Source organism: Purpureocillium lilacinum (assembly GCF_023168085.1).
Source record: "Purpureocillium lilacinum CBS 284.36 DNA, scaffold_3, whole genome shotgun sequence".
NCBI lineage: Eukaryota > Fungi > Ascomycota > Sordariomycetes > Hypocreales > Ophiocordycipitaceae > Purpureocillium > Purpureocillium lilacinum.
The window spans coordinates 4,132,210-4,146,306 of record NW_027072113.1 but is presented as its reverse complement, the minus strand read 5'-3'; the positions used below and the strand labels follow the sequence as shown (position 1 = coordinate 4,146,306).

The 14,097-nt window shown below is 60.5% G+C and overlaps 5 protein-coding genes across 5 annotated transcripts; 2 read left to right on the top strand and 3 right to left on the bottom strand.

The window, feature by feature from the left end:
- Nucleotides 1-367: 367 nt before the first annotated feature.
- On the bottom strand, nucleotides 368-728 carry PLICBS_004821 (uncharacterized protein; the record flags this gene model as incomplete). Its single annotated transcript, XM_065600601.1, has 2 exons — nucleotides 368-556; nucleotides 621-728. The coding sequence occupies 2 exons, from the start codon at nucleotides 726-728 to the stop codon at nucleotides 368-370; spliced, it is 297 nt and encodes a 98-aa protein (XP_065456673.1).
- A 1,114-nt stretch (nucleotides 729-1,842) lies between these two features.
- PLICBS_004820 (uncharacterized protein) lies at nucleotides 1,843-3,288 on the bottom strand (the record flags this gene model as incomplete). Its single annotated transcript, XM_065600600.1, has 1 exon — nucleotides 1,843-3,288. One exon carries the CDS (start codon nucleotides 3,286-3,288, stop codon nucleotides 1,843-1,845), a length of 1,446 nt encoding a protein of 481 aa, XP_065456672.1.
- An 820-nt stretch (nucleotides 3,289-4,108) lies between these two features.
- PLICBS_004819 (uncharacterized protein) lies at nucleotides 4,109-5,033 on the bottom strand (the record flags this gene model as incomplete). Its single annotated transcript, XM_018325798.2, has 2 exons — nucleotides 4,109-4,679; nucleotides 4,762-5,033. 2 exons carry the CDS (start codon nucleotides 5,031-5,033, stop codon nucleotides 4,109-4,111), a joined length of 843 nt encoding a protein of 280 aa, XP_018175550.1.
- A 2,633-nt stretch (nucleotides 5,034-7,666) lies between these two features.
- Nucleotides 7,667-8,932, top strand: PLICBS_004818 (uncharacterized protein; the record flags this gene model as incomplete). The annotated part of the gene is made up of 1 exon (XM_018325799.2): nucleotides 7,667-8,932. The coding sequence occupies one exon, from the start codon at nucleotides 7,667-7,669 to the stop codon at nucleotides 8,930-8,932; it is 1,266 nt and encodes a 421-aa protein (XP_018175551.1).
- Nucleotides 8,933-10,882: 1,950 nt separating this feature from the next.
- PLICBS_004817 (uncharacterized protein) lies at nucleotides 10,883-13,570 on the top strand (the record flags this gene model as incomplete). Its single annotated transcript, XM_065600599.1, has 1 exon — nucleotides 10,883-13,570. The coding sequence occupies one exon, from the start codon at nucleotides 10,883-10,885 to the stop codon at nucleotides 13,568-13,570; it is 2,688 nt and encodes an 895-aa protein (XP_065456671.1).
- Between the last annotated feature and the right edge of the window lie 527 nt (nucleotides 13,571-14,097).

Below are 14,097 nucleotides of genomic sequence, written 5' to 3'. Positions count from 1 at the left end.
CCGCGTGCCTCGTGTTAGAGAGCATAGGATTGCACGAGCCGTCATGCATCATATTAATGAAGTGACGACATAGAGACGAGAGTAACACGAAAGTATCATGAAAGGGAGTCGAGCTCTGGTGACTGTTGGCTTATGCTCGACACATACCTGGTAGCGTTCATCCCTTGCGAGTGTCGCAAGGGTGCTTCCACCTCGTGTAGTACTGCTCCTCCCGCACAACATCAAGCTCGTTGTCGTCAACGATCCCAGCAGTGCGAAACGTGTATGCCATTAGTAGGTAGCACTATTATGTAGTACCCGCACCTCCGGGAGCCCGGCGCCGTACTCGGCCCCTTTCCAATATCCAGAGCCGGGCGTACGTCCCGCACTACCTCTCAATGGCATCCGCCACATCGCTTAGCACCCCGTCGACCTCGCCAGCCACCTGCTCGAGCTGCTCGAGCCATTCCTTCTCCCTGTTGTCCACGTTGATGTGCAGCAACGACGCGACGACCTTGCAGCACCACCAGCGGTCGAGCGAGGTGTCGATCTGCCGCAGTTGGGAGTAGACTTTTCTCTGGGGTGGGAAAGATCTGGTTAGCGTTCTGGCGTGGTCTGTCTTCGGAGTTGAGGTGTGTTACCCGCTCGTGGGAGAGGTGTCGTGGGAGACATTGCCGGCAGATCTTCAGCGGACAGGTGTGCACCTGTCTGGCGGCGCCGACTTCTTCGGGTATTGTTCCGTTCGGCATAGCTGGTGGACGGACAGGCATCTGGTGTCGGGCTTGGGGGGGAAGGCGGGAGTAGATGGGCGGCACGGCGATCAACGGGTGGGATACTCGAGTTTTCGTGTCTGTAGTTGTGTCTATCAAGAGAACATCTCGTGGGATTCGCAGCATATAGTGTCATGGAAGTTGCAATTTCTCGACAAGAAAAGTACGGATCATGGAGTCCTCGCCGGCGGGTGGTGGTGACGCGCCCATTTTCTCAGCACCAGACGCAGACACATGCGCGCGCCTGCTACTCCCCTCTCTCTCCTCGCAATCGGATGTTACTCACCGTAAATTCTTGCTTCGAAGTTTGAAAGTGTTCTTTACTGGGCGAGGGGGGAGTGTCTGTCATCCGCCAGAGCGGGCTGGCTGGTGAAAGCATCTCGACTGCCCTCGCCTCACCGAGCACGTAAATGCAACATTGCACAACAACCGAGGTGCCCGGTTTCAATGCCATTCGTTCGTTCAGACACAGACGACATGGTAGGCAGGGCCTAGGTGCAAGGTACAAAATGCCGAGCAAAACTTTAGTTTGAGATTGCCGATGGGACCCTGTCTGGTGTGGCTTGGTAGGAGGCGGCGTTGGCCCAAGTAACCATGTTTCATGACTGCGCGAAATGCGGCACACGTCAAGGTCAAGTGGTGTCGTCGGGGGGAAATAACGCCAGAGTTTGGATTTCACTCTGTGTCGAGCATAGTAGAAACAAGTGGGAGCTGTTATCGAGATGAATTTGAATGTGCCCATCTCCTTTCTGGTCTCGCCGAGACGGGACCACGGTAGCCTCGGTCCTGTGTGTCAATGAGGTGCCATGGAACGACCGCCCAGGCCAACAAACACGCAGCGGGACTGTCGCATTTGACATCGTTGGTGACTTTGCTGGATGATTCTGAATATTGTCGGCTCTATGCCTCATTGCGATTTTATGTGCGGCCGACGTCAGGGACCGTGGTGAATCCCTAAACTCCCTAAACTCCTCGAAACTCCTGTCTGGCATGTCCTTCATGGCGTCCCAATCCAACCTCTTGGTTCCTCGGCCTCCCGCCTCTACATAAAGCCTTGTCTGCCGCTCCGGCGCGTCCCCGTCTCCCTCACAGATCAACCCCCTTGCCCCTCCTTGCCCAGCAACTTCACCTTCCCCCCTAGGGTGCCGCACCTCCGCGCCGCCAGGCACTTATTGATGGCCATGCACATGGCTTTTATCTGGTTGCCATGCATCCCGTCCATGGTGAGCCAGTTGGGGTACGACTCGTCCGTGAGTGCATCCCAAAACTCCCTGTAGAGGGTCCTCCAGGCTGGCTCATTCAACACCATGATCGACTTCACGGGCATGAAGATCTGGCCGGCGTCCTGGGTGATGATCCATTGCATATCGAAGACGGCCATGTCGCGGCGGGAACGATTGCTCGCCATGGCCCCGATCTCGTCGTCCACCATTGACCCCACGTTGTTTTTGGCGGACCAGTGGTCGTGCAGCGGGAAGTTGCGGTCCGTTGCGAAGCCCTCGCGTCCGCCGGGGAACTTGACCTTGGGATGGTCGAGGAGCCAGGAACTGCTGATGCGGACAATGACAGCCGACTTCCCCCTCCCGATGAGGCGCTCCAGGGGCCACCACGTGATGTCCTCGTTATCCGGGATTACGACGCGGTGCTCGAGTTTCTTGAGCAGTTGGTACAGCTCGTTCGTCTCCCAGTCGTTGAGAGGCTGCCAGTGCCGGTCCGCGCTGCGCGCCACCATGTGGATATCCCAGATGAAGAGCTCACCGGGCACCTCGCGGTTGAACTCGTTGACGATGTCGATCATCTCCTCCACCCCGGCGCCGAACATGCCCTGCCAGCCGAGGATGCCTACCTTGGAGGCGTGGCTCTCGCGGAAGTGATCGTGCCACCTCGTGGCGCGAACATCAAGCACGCGGATGCCACCGTTGCGGATCTGGTCCCAGAGCCCATCGTTTTGGGTCAGGGTGTTGGAGGGCACGCCGGCTCCGATGGGAGCTACGGCCTTCCACATGCCGGCGTGGTGAGAGCGCGGCATAGCCAGTTCACGGAGCGGCAGATGACCGATTTCGGGCAAGGTGGCCTTCATCCAGTTCAGGGGTGGGTCGTTGGAGATGAAGTGGCCCTCGGTGCCTGCGAGGACGAAGCCCACCCCGCCGGGAGAGTTCAGGAACCCGAGGTCGTGCTCCGTCTTGGGGACGTTGTTGAGCGTGCGGACCGACTCCATGAACCGCACCCAGATGTGGTGGCTGTCCCCCTTGCGGTACTCGACCTGCAGTGCCATGGGTTCAGACGTGCCCTCGAGGTGGTAGCGGACCTCGGCTGCCGAGTCGGCACCAATCGACCCGCCGTGAGAACGGACGCGGACGGAGGCCGACTCTCCAGGGTTGATGTACTCCGGCCAAACCGTCCAGTCCTGGACCTGGTACCCGTTGATGTACCCGCGTCGCCAGCGGTAGGGGGTCGCGTTGATGAGGCCCGCGGTGGTGTCGCCTTTGCTACCCAAGATACTGGCCGGGGCTCCAGACACGATACCGCCAAGAACCATGACGGCGGCCAGGCAGATATGGGAAAGAGTGAGAGCACGCATCGTGATCTTGTTTGTTTGGAGCACACAGAGCTGAGTGGTTTGTTCGAGCGTCTGAGTGGATGGGTGAAGTAAAACAGTGAGGATAACACGGAAGAGAAGCGAGTAGAATGCACTACCAAGGGACTATTTATACGACCGTCGAGATCAATATGTGTAAGTGATATCGGAGGGCCGTCGAACCTTGGCTTCATGGTTTGATGTGGCTTCACGATACTCTGCTCTGTAAACATCAACAAGTGGCGAGGTAGTTGGCGGCCAAATCACTACCAGCGGCGTCACAAAACTCTGGCACGTAAAATCGGGCACTGGCCAGACCATCCCCTTGGCGGTGCGATGGTTTCCTCTATGTTCTGAAGAATCGCACGGCGCGGAGCAAGAGTTGCGCGGTGGGCAAAAATAGTTTGTCGAGAGCCAAAGTATGGCCGCGGGACGGATGACGTCGCCACTTCACGCGCAAAGCTAACACAAAGGCATGACAATTTTGAACGCGGCACGGGCAATACCAAACCTTGGAGGCTGAGCGGTTACACATGCCGTTTTCTGGTGGAGCTCAAGGCAGGTGATAGAGAATCTGATAGAACGTGTATTGCGAAGGAGCAATGGGATGGTGTCCAAATAGGTTCTCTCAATCATTGACTCCATCTATGGCCCTGCATGTGGTATAAACATGCCCAAATCGCTCCCAAGTAGTGTCTATCCTATGCAACCCAAGAGGCGGCGTATGGCCTTTCATCTACAAAACAAATTGACGACTACATCCCAACACGGCGCGATGCCTTTATGACGCAGCAGCGCCCCTCCTCCGACGCACAAAGCTGGGCAGAGCCACCTTGGAGGGCTTCTCCTCGGAGCTGTCCCTGGGCGTCTCCGTCTGCCGAGGCGCCCTGTTGGGCTTGCAGCAGCATGCCATGCCGGCATGAAGCAGGAAGGCGACGTCGGTGAAGACGGCGCCGATCCACATAAAGACGAACATCTTTACGCCAATGACGGCCTGGAGGTTGAGCTGGTCCTGGGCGGTCAGGGCAATCTTGGCGGCGACGCTGATGACGGTGGCGATGATGGCGGCGACGGTGAGGACGATGCCCGAGCCGAGGGCAATAGTGCCGAAGAGGAGGGTAAACCACCGCGTGCGGATGACGAGCGGCGAGGCGAAGATGAGGACAAAGTTGACGACGGTACCGGCCATGAAGCAGCCGTACATGACCTGGGAGCCGATGCGCAGCAGTGTGAGGATGGTCTCGACCTGGGAGGGCAGGGCGATCTTTGCGCCGGCGAGGAGCTCGCTGACGAGGATCTCGACGGGGTTGAACCAGTAGAACTGGGTGGGCGTGGAGCAGTACGTGACGCCTCTGGATTGCAGGCGCGCAAACGGGGGGTCAGCAAGAAGAGCGAGAGTGACGAGGCATTGTGAGAGGCATAGATGGGACATACTCGTCATTGTAGCCCTCGCAAAAGTTCCACAGGCCGACCGAGTAAAAGTCATGCAGGCCGAGGCTCCTGGCGACCGAGTTGAGCAGGTTGGAGTTGGCGACGGCGATGGGTATGATTTGCGAGACGTCGAGCTTGAAGAAGTAGATGTCGGTCAGGACCGACGACGACTTCTTGGTGTTGCCGATGAGGACGAGGATGAGGAAGGGGATGGTGAGGAAGTAGAGCACGGAGGCCGCAATGGCCGTGTTGCGGCGGGTGTTGGGGCCGGCCATGGCGGGGGACGGTGATGGCGATGGTGATGGTGGGAGAGAGAGGTTGCGGCTGTCAACGATGCGAACCGGGGGTAGCGGCGCGTTCGTCGAGCTGTGTTTGGTGTTGAGGAGCGCCGCGGCGATTGCAGCTCGCAGACGGCAGTCCTCCGCCGCGTGGTGTCGCGGGTTCGTCGGCAATGGACACGGGAAAACGGCAGTGAGGGTCTCGACGACGCTCACACAAGACGAGCACGGCACGACAGCGTGGTTGGACGAGCGAGACGTGATGGAATGGTGAGGAATCTGACGACCGGGCAGCGCGCGGAAAGCTCCTCCTCCAACGGGCAAACGTCGTCATTGATGGGCCCTCCTCCGTACCGGCAGTGGTGGCGCACGCGCCGGCAAGCCCAGCCGGTGCGGCAGCAGCTGGAAGCCCCCCAGCCCAGAATCCTTTCAGGCACCATTTGCAGTGACCTCAGTGGCTCGGGGCGTTTTTGGCGTTGGCGGGTGGTGCAGAAGCCACCGCCACCGGGACGCCGAACAGCGGGGCCGCCTTCTGTGCCGCCGGGTTAATGGGTTGTGCCAGCCGGGGGCCCCCCCTGGCCGGTCGCGAGGCGCGGTGCTTCAGGAATCAATCACCGTGCCAGGGTGAGGAGTGGATTGTTGGCCCTGACGTGCGTCAATGCGCACCCGACGACGTCCCATCAATCCATCAATCAGTCAATCAATGTCTCTCTTCTCTCTGAGAACCCCGTGCCGGCAGCGAGTCGACACCGGGAGATGCTGATCCCCAGCAGATCGCGACACGATTTCACCCTGCGACGACCAGCGAGCTGAAAAAGACTGGTCCACCGCGCTCCACCTTCCAGGTTGCTACGAGAGTAGTCTCCAGTGATGGGCGCCTGCGCGGTCGCTCCGTCAAGTGTCACTGATGGTTGATGGCAGGTTCTGATTCTGCTGCCTTTGCGCGCGCGTCGTCATCGCCGCCCCATCACCACCACTCGGGCAGTCCACCACCACCACCCACCACCACAACAGGAAGAAAGCCTCACCCATGGCCGTCTTTGCCGAACGGCATTGTCTTGGCCCCCCCGGCCATTGGCCCACTGCCCCGTCTCTGCTGTCCTCTCCTCCTCCAGAGCCTGACCTGCGACGAAGGCGCAGCCTGCGAGACGGGCCGGAATACGAGCCTCACTCAACGACACCCACGCAAGCACCCTCCCTCCCCCCTTGTATGTCCCAATGTGCGTGGGATGTACGTAGTCCAAGGATCCATCCATTGATGACCTGGGGGGACGACAGACTTGGGACGATCCGCAGTTCTCTCTGTCGTCTCCTCATCTAGAAAGGCAAAGGGTGGGCCGCGCTGCAAAATTGAGTTTCTTGACTCTGCGGCCAAGCTTTTGCCCATCGCTCTGGGGCTGCTCCGCCGACATGCACCGTTCTTTTCTTGTCCTGTCGTGGGCCCAACGTGTCGCACAACCCAGGGGGGACCCGGTGAGGTCATGCAAGTCATGGACGTGCTGGACGAGCGACCAAGGGGCTTGGAAGGGACCCACGGGTTGTCTTGGAAGCGTTCTTGGACGTCTTGGGCGGGCTTGGTGGTGCTCCGTCACGCAAGCAATGGCCAAGACGTAGCGAGCAGGTTGCTCTCAACGCAACTATTTGCTTCACATGCTGTAACAAGAACCGTAGAATACCTTACCCCTGGTCCCGCGTCGCGTATTAGAGCAGATTTGCCAGGCCTGCATGAGAGCCATCCTTCGCGCAGCCAAGCTCTGCCTCGCCTACGACTAGTCCGGCAACCGGGCTGTGCACCTCAGTCAGTGCCAGCAATGCAATGTCTCCCAAGACATAAACCGACTCCACCGCCGTTAGTTACCACCAGTCCGTCTGAGGCCCGATGCCGATCTTTGCTGTCCCCTCTTGCCCGTGCTGGGGCTGCTGCTTTCTTCAGCTCTCTCCTGTTTCGAGATTGCCTTGGTCTAATCTGGCCGATCTGGCTGATCGCGCCGCTCTTTTACCTTGTCCATCACAGTTCCCGCCTGCACGGACCGACGGGGAAGCAAAGAAAGAAAAGAAAAACATCTTTTGACGAAGCCGCAAGTCCCGTTGGGACGTCGTGCCACACACACACACACACACACGCCATCCTGTCGTGCTACCACCGTCTTAGCGGGTTTGCGCGCGTCGTCTGGTCACAGATCGGGCGCTTTGCTGCGGTGGAGCCGCCGCCGACGTCAGCCACAGGAACCATTGATTCGCATATCCGCCGTCTGCGCAGCTTCTTTCTCACGTTCCTGACGCCTCCGAACGAGGGCCAGCAGAGACGATCGGCCGTCTTTGCTCTGTATTCACAGGATCAGGAGCGGCATTGATCATTCGATCGGGCCACATCCCGTCTTTTGAAGAGCGTCCGCGATTTCGTTTCGTTCGGCTTCAACTGCCGGATCGTTGACGGGTTGGCCGGCGCGCGCCACCACCTGCACCATCACCACTGCCGGACTAGCCCCCCCTGCAGTAGTAGTGACGAGTCGACGACCCGCGTCATCGGTGCAGAATTTCCATTCGAACCACCTCCATCTTCACATCTCGACTTGACCGCGGCCTTTTCTACTCATCCTTCTCGGCCGCGAGACGCCACTTCTCTCGTCATGAAGGCGTCGCTGTCGGCGGCCCTCGGGCTGCTGCTCATGCCGGCCGTCCTGGCCCAGAGCGTCTCCTTCTCCGAGACCTCGGAGCTCAGCTTCTACACCGGCACGAGAACGGAGAGGATAACGCGGGAGACGGGCCCCCCGACGGGCCCGTACACGACGTACAGATCCAAAATCACCCTCACCGGCGCAAACACCACTGCGTCGGCCACAACGACGTCATCGGGCACCATGACGACGGGGTCCAACTTCACGACGACGACGGGCACGACCTCGCAGCCGCCCAAGAACACGCAGCCGTGCAACAACTACGTCGAGTTCTGCACGCGCAAGTACAGCAACATTTCGTTCGTGGCGGCGCACAACTCGCCGTTCGTGCGGCCGGGCAACTCGGGCTCCAACCAGGCGCTGCCGGTCGAGATGCAGCTCGACGACGGCATCCGGCTCGTGCAGGGGCAGATCCAGTGGCCGGCCAACGGCACGGTGCCTCACTTCTGCCACACGTCGTGCGACCTGCTCGACGCGGGGCCCATCGCCGACTGGCTGACGCGCGTGCGCAAATGGGTCGACGGCCACCCCTACGACGTCGTCACCATCCTGCTCGGCAACGGCAACTACTCGACGCCCGACCTGTACGCGCCCTACATCGAGCAGTCGGGCCTCCTCAAGTACGCCTACGAGGCGCCCTACCTGCCCATGGCGCTCGACGACTGGCCCACGCTCGAGCAGCTCATCCTGCGCGGCAAGCGCGTCATCATGTTCATGGACTACATGGCCGACCAGAAGAAGTACCCCTGGCTGCTCGACGAGTTCTCGCAGGTCTGGGAGACGCCGTTCGACCCGCAGGACCCCAAGTTCCCCTGCACGGTGCAGCGCCCGCCCGACCTGAGCACCGAGGCGGCCAAGGACCGCCTGTACCTGATGAATCACAACCTCAACGTCGAGTTCAACGTCTTTGGCGCGCAGATCCTCGTGCCCAACGTCGCCCTCATCAACGACACCAACGCCGCCAACGGCTCCGGCAGCCTGGGCCTGGCCGCCAACAACTGCCGCTCCGACTGGGGCCGCGCCCCCAACTTCCTCAACGTCGACTACTACAACTACGGGAAGCCGCCCGGGTCCGTGTTCGAGGCCGCGGCGCGCGTCAACAACGTCACGTACAACCGGCCCTGCTGCGGGCAGGTGTCGCTGGCCGCGTCGACGCTAGAACGCGGCGTGTGGTTGGCGATGCTGGCGTCGGCGCTGGCCGCGGCGATGCTCCTGTGATAAGATCAAGCCGCCAAAGTCGAATCGACCACGCGCCTTTGCTGGAGCTCCTGTTGGGTTTTACTTTTTTTTTAGCGATTTTTCTGTTGGTAAAGTATAGACGGCTGGCGGAGTCTCGGCAGCTGAGCGCAATGGGCTGGAAAGCCCCGAGAAGTCATGGGAATTTTGAAGGGACATATTCTACAGTTGGATAGACAGTACAGTGCACCAGGTATATATGTGTTTTCAGCTTTTACGATTTATTGCCTCTGTGTCTCATGTGTCTGTTGGCGACTATCGACGTCTGCTCCGTCAGCTGAGCCGCGCAGAGCGCCATCCCGACATGGTTCCCGCATCGAGCGAGACTCGTTCCTTCACCGCTCGAGGCTCACCGGGGCCTCACCGTCTTGAATACACGAGCCATCGTTTCGCTGGTGAACGAAGAGACTCGTACTAGAGTACAGCTCTGCGTACAACCCAAGCCTGGTGGCTTCGGCGACCTTGACGGCGCGTGTCGACTGCCGTCGGGTGGATCGTCGCCGATACGAGCCGAACCCTGCACTGGGCGGTTTGGTGGCTGCATGCGCCGGCGACATCAAGTCCCTCATTCTTGGATTCGGGTGGTTGGGCCTGGAAGCTTCAGCTGGGAGGCCGCCGCCGCCGTTGCTGCACGAGCCTTGGTTGCGCGCCGACCAGCGTCCGCAACGGCTGGCAGGTCCATCTATGCGGGCATGTACATAATACGCATGTACTTGGCACGTACGGAGCACGGTTTTATCACATGCGAACAAATGCAGATGACAACCCCAGGATCGGAGCCCGACATGGCGGCGTGCGTTGCACCGTGCCTGCGAGGGAGGGCATTAAGCTTCCAGTCCCGTCAGACCGGGGGGGCGGAGGCAGCCAGTGACAGAGGCGCCCGTCGCTCCGGGCCGCGGGGGAGCCTGGGCTGTTTCATGCCCGCCTGGGGCCGCGAACCTTGCTGACGACTGACTTTGGACAAGGCACACCAAACTCACCTCCGTCCCCCTGATGGCCTGCCAATCGAATGTTTGTAAAAAGGCTCACTGCGTTCCCCAATCAGAAGCCGTGCGCAGGCGCTGAACCTGCATCCATCCATGGGAATGGCCCAAAGGATTGGGCGAGACGCTGCGGCGTCGAGGGCGCGCCGTGCTTTTTAGCGTCTGGAGCTGAACGGCACACCGTCGCTGGAGCTGACCGACGGCAAGTAACGGGACCGTCCAGTTCACTCAGGTGTGTTGCGTAGGTGGTGGCAGGGCGGCTGGGCGGGACCGGGACCTTGAACTCAATACCACGAGGCCTGGGGGAGGGGGGCCCCTTAGTGGACCGTCTGGCGGAGGGGAGGGGGAGACCTGGACCCCTGCGTCGCCAGCCCTACCACAGGCGCCCCCCAACCCGATCCACCAGACCACCACCACCACCACCACCGAAGACCTGCAGCAGTCCGCGAATAGCTCACCACGAACAGTGCTGTTCGCCCCGTTGCCTGCCCGGGGCCTGCCCCCAACCCGCCCCGGCAGCTTACATGGATGTAGTCGCAGTGCAGTCGAGTGCGGCTCTTTTTCTGCGCGCGCGCACGCGCCTGTCCCTCCCGTCGGCTGCTGGCATTTGCCCACCCCCCTGCCAGCCAGCAGCAGTTCACCACCTCAGCCTGAGCTTCCTCCTTCCTCCGTCCTGCTTGACCTCTCCATATCCCCTCGTTTGCTGCTATTCCCGCTGCTTCTTGCTGCCTCATACGCTCGTTCAACCCGGCGCCCCGCGTCACACAGTCGATAGCTACCTAGCCGTACGCGACGGCACGCAATCACGCAGCGTCATATATCGCCAACCCCCAGGCTGCGCGGAACCTGACTGTCTCACCTCCCGCCCCTGTCGTCAGCAAGCAACCGCCGCCGCCGCTGTCATCGTCGTCCGTAACGGGGAGGTTCGCCATGGTCTGGCACCGAGGTTATGGACCAACGTAGCGATTTGGGCCGCGAGCCCATGCGGCCGTATCAGCACCCTCCTCCGCACCCTTCGCAGCAGCAGTACCCTCAGCAACCGCTGCACCGCGCAGCTTCCAACATCTCGGCCCTCAGTGACCCCGGGTACACGCCTTACGATGCGCCTCCGTCTTATCCCGCTCAGTTCCTGCCGCAACAGCAGCAGCAACCGCCGCATCAACAGCACCAGCTGCGCGGCCGCGAATCCCTCGTCTCGCTGGACTCGCAACGCCGTTACTCAGCTGCGACAGATCCCGGCCACCTAACTGATGAGAGTCGCTATCACTCTTCCCCTGCGGCGCCTGTATGGCCGGGGTCATTTTCGTACTCGGGCGCGACTGGCGGATACTCGCCCGTATCTGGAGGGCCTGCCCCCGGGTCGTATGTCGGCCGCAAGGTCTCCATGGGCAACCGCAAGTCGAGCTACGCATCCTCACTGAGGCACGCTCCCGTACCCGAGGAAGACGAGTATGATCTGTCGCTGCTTCGGTCAGCGGCACCGATGGGCAGCGAGCCGCGGTACGACGCAATCCCCGAAGAGGAGCCTGCGGTACCCATGTTCGACGTCACCACGGCGCTGGGGCCAATGGATTCGCACGACGCAGCCTTCATCAAGAAGCTCCAGGACGAGGAGGCAAAGGGCCACCTCACCGGCGGACTCGGCCAGGGTTTCACCAAGGACTCGAGAGTTCGCGTGCGAGACCAAGAGCTACTGACGTCCCCGACGGCGATGCAGCGCAGCCTGACGCGATCGTTCACGCGACGGAGATCCATACAACCTCCCAGTCGAACCGAGACGATTCGCGAAGTGGGCCAGGACGAAGCGAACCGACGCGGCGAAGTCATCGAGGTGGTTATGGACCACCCCGCGGGCGGTGCCGACCTCAGCAACATGGAGGGATCCCATATGCTATTCGACTCGCAGTCGCGGAGGGCCACCACCTTTGGCCTCAAGGAACAGTCCACCCAGGTCTTCTACCCGCAGCCCAACTGGAGGCCGTTCGCCATGAGATGGCCCTACCTCACGCTCCTGATACTCCTCTCCATCGCCCTCGGCGCCATGCAGGAGATCTTGTTCCGCCACTACAGGGACACGGCCATACTCAAGTTCAAGTCGCCCGACGACGTCAAGCCCGGGCTGTACTTTGCCGTCAAGTTTGCGCCCACGCTATCGGCTGTCGTGTACGGCGTGCTGTGGCAGTTTACCGACTTCGAGGTCCGCCGCCTGGAGGCATACTACCAGCTGTCCAAGCCCGGCGGCGCCCTGGCGGCCGAGTCGATCAACGTCGACTACGTGACGAGCTTCAACCTCTTCCGGCCGTTTCGGGCCATACATTTGGGGCAGTATGCGGTGGCCATCTCCTCGATCGCGACGACGCTCGCCGTCTCACTTGTACCGACATTTGCCGCCGCGTCAGTTGTGCTCAACCCGAGCCGGGATGAGCGACTCAAGAACCCAGGCAGCGAGAAGCTCCTCAATTTCTCGGCGACTTGGTCGAGATTACTAACAGCAACGCTGGCAGTATGTTCTGTGCTAGCCTGCATTCTTATGTACTTGTTGCAGCGCCGACGCTCAGGCTTGCTGGCAGATGTTCGAGGAATCGCCGGCCTCGCGTCAATGGCCGTCGTGAGCCACATCTTGATGGACTTCAAGGACATGGACACCGCCAAACACAAGGATATCCACCACAAGTTGAAGCATAACCGGTATATGCTTCGCAATTCGTCGCTGGCTCCAGACGACGAGAATCCTGCCACGTCGCAGGAGAGGGATCGGTTCCAGGAGGCGCACCTGTCCGAGAACCCTCACCCGCTCATGCTCCGACCCACTGGCTGGGTGCCGTTTATCATCGGCCTGCTGGCGTTTACAGGATTTATCCCGACGTTTCTATTCACTCCGGCCGACATACTGACGGACAAGGCGCCCTGGCTGGTCACGGCGCTGGCAGTCTGCTTGAAACTGTCGTGGAACGCGCTGGAGACGGCAGTCCGCATGATGGAGCCGTATTATATCCTCTCGAAGCGGCACGCGCCGCCCAGCACGCTGATGCTCGACTACACGGCGCTGCCATTCGGCTACCTCCCGCTGCGGGCCCTGTTCAACGGGCACTTCCTGGTGTTCGCGGTCGGCTTCGGGAGCGTCATGGCAGAGTTCCTGACGATCCTAGTCTCGGGCCTGGCGACCGTCGACGGCAAGGACTTTCTCATGGAGGACCCCCTGGACGGGGACCAGGACCGGTCGCACCCGGACAAGGGCCGCTTCATCAACTCGGGCCAGGAGACGTTCATGTCCTTCTTCGTGTCCTTTGGGCTCTCCGTCTTCATCCTGCTGTACATGGCGGTGACGGCGTGCGTCGTCTTCTTCCGGCGGCGGCACCCGTTCCTGCCGCGGCAGCCCAACACGATCGCGTCGGTGCTGGCCTTCATCCACCAGAGCAAGATGCTGTACGACTTTGTGGGCACGTCCAAGTACAGCAGCGCCGAGATGACGCGCAAGCTCGCCGACGGGAAGTCGTACGGGCTGGGCTGGTTCGTGGGGAGGGACGGGCAGACGCACTGCGGCGTGGACCAGGAGGAGCTGACGAGCAACTATAAGCATGGGGTGGACTTTTCGCAGCGCAACCAGCCGTGGAACATGCAATGGGATGTTCTCTAAGGACTGGGAGGCTGCAGTTGGTGTAGAACGGCTAGGTAGGCGTAGAACTCATGAATAGAACATTCGAAGATTAATTTCTCTGGATTTGTTCAAGTGACTGTACTACAGTGCCTAAAAAACCTAATAGGACAGGATGTAAGTGTTGTGGCAACACTGCGATGCATAGGGTAGGCCACCCTATATGACGCCCGTGATGGGTCTCGCAGCGTGTCTCACAGCACAGAGCCTTGAAAGTACGGATACTCTTTGTTCATCCTAGCTTCGTTCTGAAGAGTCTAGCGTCGAGAGGCACATTCAGCGACGCGCGAGAGGCTCCTACATGGGCGTCGGGACGCTCGACGGACCTTGCGGTGTCGAGTGGCGGGCTTCACTTCACGACTGGCTCCACGGAGGAGACCCCGTTGTGCACAGACACAAGGCGATCAGTCACAATACGGCATGTATGTACAAAGATGCGGTGGGCCTGTGCCGGTACGTCGGATCCGATGAGCAGCTGCGCGAAAGAAAACCACATCGCGAAAATGTTA